Source organism: Mastomys coucha, unplaced genomic scaffold (assembly GCF_008632895.1).
Source record: "Mastomys coucha isolate ucsf_1 unplaced genomic scaffold, UCSF_Mcou_1 pScaffold16, whole genome shotgun sequence".
Taxonomy (NCBI): Eukaryota; Metazoa; Chordata; class Mammalia; order Rodentia; family Muridae; genus Mastomys; species Mastomys coucha.
Window position 1 is genome coordinate 19801785 of NW_022196898.1, and position 8445 is coordinate 19810229.

Here is an 8445-nt window from a genome sequence, read left to right on the forward strand (position 1 = left end):
AGAGTTAAGGGGCATGAGAAAAATCCCAGGGCATAGCATATATTCAAAGTTATGATTTTTTTTATTGTCTCCCTCTCCATTTATTATAGTAGACTCCAAAAGAGTGCTCTCACAACAGAGCTATTATCCCTCGTAGATTTAAAGACTATTTTACCAGTATTTTTTTCTGAAATAATTGAGTTTGCTGGAATAAACTATTCAGCTCAATATTTTTCATCTCCCTCTAATGCAAACGTATTTGATTCCTATAAATCTGAGTGAGGTCAGGGAGGAAATCACACATATTTGTTTTCCACAGGGTATATGAGCTATTAAGGCGTGCTGCATTTATTATAGATCATGTTTGCTCTTTGGCAAGATAATTTGAATGATTGAGAACAGCGTTTGAGAACATGCAACACCAAGAAACAACTAGAAGGGAGAACTGAAAGCAAAGTGCTCCTTATAATAAATACTTTAAATAAAATGCCCCATGGTGACTCACACATACACTTACATATAAAATAGGCCAGCAATATACAATTCTAAATCACACATGCTGATTATTCTTATGCTTCAGAGATGTGTTTATACTTCCCATACAAGGATAAATGGTATTACTTAGTGCTTTTATTTGCACACATATAATTTGTGTACTTTTTTTAGTGTTTCCTTCTAGCCTCGAATATGTGGATATTTTCTTCGCTTTGTGCTGTTTTAATTATTTTGGCTATGGATGATGTGGACACAGAAGCAAAGACCACACCATACACCAAATTTACGAAGAAATCTGAAGGAAAAGAGACACTGAAGGTCTTAAAGCCATCCAGTGGTTTCTCTCTGGATGAAGAAGAAACCCTCTACACAGAAATGACTGCCAAGGCAGAGCCCACCACCGGCTTCCCCGCCTCGGCAATGGCAGACCCCACCACTGGCCCCTCTGCCTCCACCACAACCCGTCTCCTTCCCTTTGAGAGCTTCTCTCTGGACACAGCTGATTTCGTTTTGAATTGCTGCCATTGTTGTTCATTTGTCACTGGACAGAAAGGAGAACCCGGAACGATGGGAAAACAAGGTACTTGAAAATGCCCACCTAACATTCCCCAGAGAGGAAGGGTTGGGGCGTACCATTGTTCTGAGAGCTTCTGTACCGCCAGCAAACAGCAGTGAATGGCTAGTATAAGAATGTGACAAACGAAAATTGAAGTGTGGTCACTGATACATACATAAGATAAAAATGCAGTTCAGTAACCACAGCTATATTTCTTTTTTTTTTTTTTAAAAAAAGATGTTTATTTTTATTGTGTGAGTATGGGTATGTTGCCTACAGGCATGCCTGTGGGTCACATGTGCGTCTGGTGCCCTTAGAAGTCGGAAGAAGTTGTCATGTCTTCTAGCGCTGGAGTTATTGATGACTGTGAGCTATCTTGTGGGTGTTGGATATTGCAACCAGGTGCTCTGGTAGACCAACCTGTGCTCTTAATCACTGAGCAACTGTTTCAGCCCCAATTACAGCCATATTTCAAGAGTTCCTTTTTTTATTGGGTATTTTATTTATTTACATTTCACATGTTATCTCCCTTCCCGATTTCCCCTCCGCAACCCCCCTATCCTGTCCCATCCTCCTGCTTCTATAAGAGTGCTTCCCTACCCACACACTTACTCCTACCTCACCCCCTAACATTTCCCTAACCCAGGCCATTAAGCCTTCACGGACCAAGGATCTCCCTTCCCATTGATGCCAGATAAGGCCATCAACTGCTACATATGCAGCTTGAGCTATGGGTCCCTCCGTGTGTACTCTTTGGTTGGCAGTTTAGTCCTTGGGAGCTCTGGGGGGTGGGGTGGGTCCGACTGGTTGATATTGTTGTTCTTTCTATGGGGTTACAAACCCCTTCAGCTCCTTCAGTCCTTTCTCTAACTCCTTCATTGGGGTCCCCACGTTCAGTTTGATAGCTGGCTGCAAGCATTCGCAGGCTCAGGCAGAGCTTCTTCTCATTAACCATACATATCCAGTGCCTACTGTACTGGGTAAGACCTACTACTGTCTTAATAGTGCTGGTTCGAACTGAGTCAGGGAATCTCAACTCCAGCCCTGGGGCTGAGGCTATGTCCAGTGGAGTTTTTAATAGTTGATTTTTAAAAATGCTAAGTGAAAATTCTATTGCATGTCAGGAAAGTGTGGTGACTGAAGAAGTTTTTGGGTGCCATTTGTAGTCAGGATTAGAAGTGGAAGATCCGTGAGTGGAGAATGAAGCACAGAATTCACTTTGGTCCTCAGTGAAATGGGGAAGCCACATTGGCATTGCCCAGCAATTTTCTCCGTTGAACACTGTGGTTACTATTTCAAAATCTCAGATGTCTTGAATATACACATAATGAATATGCTCCCAGTCTTACTGTAATGCATTCTGCCTTTTATGTGCTGTGCAGTATAGAGAACTTTAGATAAAATTAAGATCAGGATGTCAAATTTAAATTCACTATTCCTTGAAAAAAAAAATCATGTAATGTTTGCTGCGTCTAGCCTGAAGAGTGGAAAGCTGTAAAATCAGTAATTATGTATCCCCACAGAGCTTTTGATTGATTTCCATTTGAGGTAGGGGGTTTTAGAGAGATGGGCTATTTATGCTGACCTGGATCAAGGGGGAAAGAGGATGAGATTAGACCTCAAGGTTTCCTGGTTGATGAGTCACTACTGGAAATGTCATGAGGCGGAGGAAGTCATAATTATGAGAATACTTCATGACTTATTTGGGTGGCAAGCTGCTTAAGGATGGAAGGCCCAAAGTCAGGGCCAGTGCGACACAGCAGGTCATGACCACCTATAAGAAGGCTGTGCGATCCGTAGCAGGAGGACCTTTGTTTCACCTGGTGGTGGATTGGACTGGGCTGTGCTTGGACTTCAGCCTCTCTTCTCACCTTTGTGACATATATTTTGGAGATGTGCTAAGTTTCTAGGCTGTCTGGGTAGCTCATATCTCATAATTTTACTGATTATGTCATCTGGATCATAATGTTATGCTATGTGTTTATGCTGTGGGGTTTTGTGCATGCTAGGCTACTGCTCTTCTGTGTTTAATTTTTAGCTGTCCTACAAAGTTGCCCATGTTGGCCTGCTGATCACTCGGAAGCCCAGGCAGATTATGAACTTGACCAGCTCCTACCTCAGCCTTCTAAGTAGCTGCAATTACAGACCCAAGTTAAGAGGCTGGCCTCAAGCTCGGGAGGTTGAATCCATCACAGGCCTTCTCCTGTGAAGGCTTCATGATGTCGTCTCCTTAAGCCTCAGGTTCAGCTATGGGAAACAGGGTGAAATGATACCATAATCAATATGAATGATGTGCAGCCTGACATGGAATAAATGCTCAATAGACTACTTTTATGACTCAGTTAATGTGGAGGGAATGTGGTTCTGTCTTGTGAGTTCTCTGTCCCTGAGACGACTGAACCCTGATTTTTCAGATTCAGACAGTTTATCCTAGCTTTACCAGTTTCTTAAAATCAGTTTTTAGTTTTTTGAGATTATGATATAGGTACATCATTTTCCTCTCCCCTTTTCTCTCTCCAAACCTTCCCATGTTCCCATGCTTTGTTCTTTCCAATTCATGGCCTCTTTTATCTTTGATGTGTGTGTGTGTGTGTGTGTGTGTATGCATTTGTGTTTATATATACATACATTACCTAAGTGCATATGTAGAACTGTTCTGTGATTCTTACTGCCTTTTGTGTGTGTGTGTGTTTCTTTCATTAGAAATCTAATATTAGAGCAGCGCTGACCAAACATGAAGGAAAAGAGTAAACCCACTTAAACCCAAGCATTTCAACTTTTCTTCCTTAATTCTCAACCATGGAGACACACACATTGCAGGCATCATATGGTGAATTATCTGCATTTAAAAGTCTAGTTTGATTCAATTTATGGATAAAAAAAATCATGAAAATATTCAAGTATATTAAATGGCCAGAAGGCAAACACTTCCTCTCTTCTGTTTTTAGTTCAGTTACTACGGTACCCCACACTAAGAAGAAGGAGAATTTTATATCATTTCTCAGTGTCTACAAAAAAAAAGTACTGAAGATATTTTTACATTGCACCTGGCGATGTGCTCCTGGTTTTGTTACCATTTGGTCAACGTGGAAGCTGCAACACTTGCCAGTGTAGAAAGCGGAAGCAAAATCAGCTGGCTCTTGGGAGACCCCAGCTTTCCCTCTTAGGCTCAGTCTTGAAAGTGTTTGGAGGAATACATCCCATGGAGAGGGAAGAGCAGTCACTCCCCCTCTGGGCTCTGTTTGAAGTTGTAGGATGCCCCTGCGACAGTCACTCTCCTAGCCCTGTGTGCAGTTGCAGGATGCTCCTGGGCCAGTCACTCTCCTAGCCCTGTGTGCAGTTGCAGGATGCTCCTGGGCCAGCTCAGGCATATGCTTGGTTGTTTCTCTCAGCAGTAGAACCACACCTTTGGAGGAAACACTGCGAGGCTAACAGCGAACTCAGACTGGCTTTCTTGTGTGCTCTCACTGCCTCTGCCCAGTCTGGCTCTGTTCCTCTCCCCCATGCATCTCTTCTTCAAACTGAGGAGCCTGCCTCGAGCCCTCATCTCTATGACAAGTGATTCCTTCCAGGCTTTCTTTTAAACATTTACAGTTTTCTTTCAAAGAGGAATTCGACCAAACATGATTTTACATTTCATTGATTTTTTTGATTTTTTATTTCTATTTTATTCTATCCCACTAGTTTAATTATAATTAAAATGTAATTTTGTGATTTCATTGAGGGTGATTATCTATATGGTAAACTTTTGAAGAAATTAGCCTTGAATTATTACAAGTAAGAAGCAATTTTTTTTAACTCTGCAACTAGGAATGAACTTTTAGAAAGAATAATTAATTTAGATTTAGGTGAGTTCTAGGTAAGTGGTCTGCCTGGATGAATAAATATATCTGTGGATCGAATGAGAAAGCCTCCTGCCCCTAATAGACTTATATTTACATGCTTAGTTCCCAGTTGGTGAACTATATAGGAAGGATTAAGAAGTGTAGCCATATTGGAGGAGGGCTTTGAGGTTTTAAAAAACCCAAACCAGGCCCAGTTTGTCTCCCTCTCTCTGCCTGCTGCCTCAAGGTAAGGATGTAAAGTTCTCAGGTACCATGCTTCAGTACCATGCCTGTTTGCTTCCCACTGTGATGGTCATGTTCTTTACCACCCTCTGGGATCATGAGTCCCAAATAAATGCTTTCTTTTATGAGAGTTGTTTTGTTCATGTGTCTTTTCACAACAATCAAGCAGACAATGATATCAGACATGCATGATCGCCCCTCTCCCTGCCTCTCAGCCCCCAGGCCCCATCCTTGGTCACTACTTAGATGAACCATGATTTGTTTCTTTTTTAGTTGTTTGAAGATACTGTCTTTTAAAAAGATAGTTCAAGAAATTTTAATTTTTTTCATAGAATTTTTGCTTAATAATTATTTTCTCTGAAAATTCTCTTCTGACTGCATAAACATAACTCATTTTATTTTTAACTGTAACTTGTAATGCAACCTTCCTCTTTTTGGCTTTGGGTCATTTCCAGTCTCTTTATGCTTATCTGTTTAATATTTACCTTGCACAGATTCTCTTCTCTCTGCCTCTCTCTGTCTCTCTTTGTCTCTGTCTCCTTTCTCTCCCCTTTCTTCTCTCTCTCTCTCTCTCTCTCCCTCTCTCTCTCTCTCTCTCTCTCTCTCTCTCTCTCTCTCTTCTTCTCTCTGTGTTTGTATAAAAACCCTTGGCTCATTGATGGTTACATTTATAGCATCTAGCAAGACACTTCAGTGTACAAGAAACCCTCCCATATGGTTCCTAATCAATGAATTAGTGGATAAATGGGAATCTCAGAGTATTTTGTATTGTGTTTTTACTTCCAGTTTGAAAGTGTGGTCTGTATGAGGTTAAGTGTCAGATAATCATTTTGTTTTTGCCATTTGATGTAGTGCAGCTTCCCTGAATCATTTGGTCACTGCCATGAATGTAGTGACAAGTACTAATGGGCTCAATTTATCTATTCAGGTAGTACAAAATTGCAAATCATGCAAAAATATTGCCCTTAGAACTCTGCAATGGCTTATTCTCACCAGATTTTATCATTAGGACATTGACAGTTTTGGGTTTCAATAAAATAACTGCCTTTCCCTCTGAACTAATGAATTTCAAAATATAATTTTTCTAATGTGATAATTTGAAAACATCATTTCTAGGCCCTAAAGGAGAGACTGGTAACACTGGCAGCCCAGGACACCCAGGAATCACTGGACCCCAAGGCCCCAAAGGCCAGAAAGGAGAGAAAGGTTGGTAACTATTCCATTTCTGATCAAACTCAGGAATATTCTGCATCATTTGAAAGAAAAGCAGTTTGCTATTAAAAAAAATGCTAGATTATTGAAAATGGGCTTTTAAAAGTATAAACACTTGAGAAATCATCTCATGTATTAATCTGACATAAAATATTAACTTTATACATGGCTAACTGAAAAACTTTAAGTATATGAGAATATCGTGCACACACAGAGTAACACACACACATACATATATGTATATGGGAAAATAGAGACTCTTTTTTAGTTATTCTTTTAAAAATTATGCAGACAATATGCTTTGATTATGTTTTTCCTTCTCCCAACTCCTCTCAGATCCCACTACTTCCCTACCCACCCAACTTCATGTTCTCCCTGCCCCTCAATATGTGTCCCTAAACCAAAACGAAGAACAAAAAGCAAAATAAACCAACAACCAACCAACCAACATATCACAAGAAGATACCAGGAGAGACTCTTAAACAACCTTTCCATAGGTTACTGGCCACCAGTGTGACCCAGAGACTAGAAGTCGCATAGTATGCAGCCTGTGGGAGAAGGTTCTGTCTTTGTGTGTGAGATCTTTCTTTTTTTTTTCTTTTTCCCCTTCTGTTACTGGGTAGTGAGATTGTACATGCTAACAAGGGCTCTTTCATTCAGCTACACACACATACACAGTTCATTGTGGATATTTTGTTTTCAAATGATACAACTAAGTTAACACTAAATAGCGCCGGGCGGTGGTGGCACACGCCTTTGATCCCAGCACTTGGGAGGCAGAAGCAGGCGGATTTCTGAGTTCGAGGCCAGCCTGGTCTACAGAGTGAGTACCAGGAGGTACAATAGAGAAACCCTGTCTTGAAAAAAACAAAAAACAAAACAAAAAAAACAAAACAAAAAACACTAAATAGCACCAGACCAAGCAATCCTGTAAAATATTCAGCTCAAGTAGAAAGCTGGCTGTTGTGGAGAGTTTGAAACTGTCTTTGGCTTGTTCTGAAATCAGAGGCAGTGTCAACGATGGAAAGCTGAGTAAATGAAATATTATAATCTCAAAAAACCTAAGAAATAATTACAATATCACAGTGGTTTTACATTGCCTGGGACCTGGGAGATGTGGCCTGGCTTCTCTTTACTTACAGCCTGTGTATCAGGAAGGTTTGCAGTTATGAGCACTTTTGTTGGTATCTTCCTGCTCAAGAAGTCTATAATTTTATGAATGCATCAGCATAGAAGGCTTTCCATCCCAGGTATGCCTGGTTCTTGGGTACTTTAAAGTTCTATAAAGTTACAGAGTCACTGGGATATTTAGAAATTCCTCAATAAAGACTGGTACCCTGTAGAAATACCACCAATTCATCCAGCTCAGTGGTTCAGCGTCAGTGTCACATGTCAGTAGGTCTGAGGTCATTGATACATCACTCTCCACCACGCTCAGGAACTGCCTAACTCACTCCTACTAGAACAGCCAGTGAAGTAATGACTCGAAAATATGCTAAGGTAAGAGAGAGCTCCTTCGCACTTATCAGCTATGTGATTTTCATTCTTGGAAACATTAAGTCCTTTTGTGGTTGAATTGTATTAGCAGGGCACCTGTGAATGAGTGACGAACCTCCACGACACTTCATACATTTTGGGAGCTAGACTTCTGGAAGTGGAAGAATATCTAGGGAGGTACTGTAAGATATGGTTCTTAAGAAGGTGCTTTGATGAATGATCAAAGCAGAATTTTATTCAGGCAGTCTCTATAAAGTGGCAACTCCACTTTTCTCTTACTTACAGACTTAGTGTGGACTCCTGGTTAAGACTGAAAGTTAAAAAAAAAAAATCCAAAACCTTGCTTGAAAGGCTGTGTGCTGATAAGTCACCATCTAACTAAATAATTTCAATGTAATTGAACTAACCAATTTCTGTAAATAACCTTAAGACTGCCAGTAGTGTTGGGCGTGGTGCAAACATCTTTATTCCCAGTACTTGGGAGGCAGAGGTAGGCAGAACTCTCTGAGTTCAAGGCTAGCTTGGTCTACATAGTGAATTCCAGGCCAGCCAGAGCTGTATAGTGAAACTGGGTCAAAACCATCACCACCACCACCACCACCACCACCACCAGCACCACCTCCACCACCAGCACCACCA

At 40.8% G+C, this 8445-nt stretch overlaps 1 protein-coding gene across 1 annotated transcript in view; it reads left to right on the top strand.

Annotated features, from left to right (window-relative positions):
* The first annotated feature begins 664 nt into the window (after positions 1-664).
* Otol1 (otolin 1) overlaps positions 665-8445 on the top strand; it is an 11339-nt gene continuing 3558 nt past the window's right edge. Inside the window, exons 1-2 of the mRNA XM_031376028.1 lie at positions 665-1054; positions 6214-6303. Of these exons, the coding sequence (XP_031231888.1) occupies positions 667-1054; positions 6214-6303 (478 nt within the window). The 5' untranslated portion in view covers positions 665-666. The remainder of the gene's footprint in view (positions 1055-6213; positions 6304-8445) is intronic.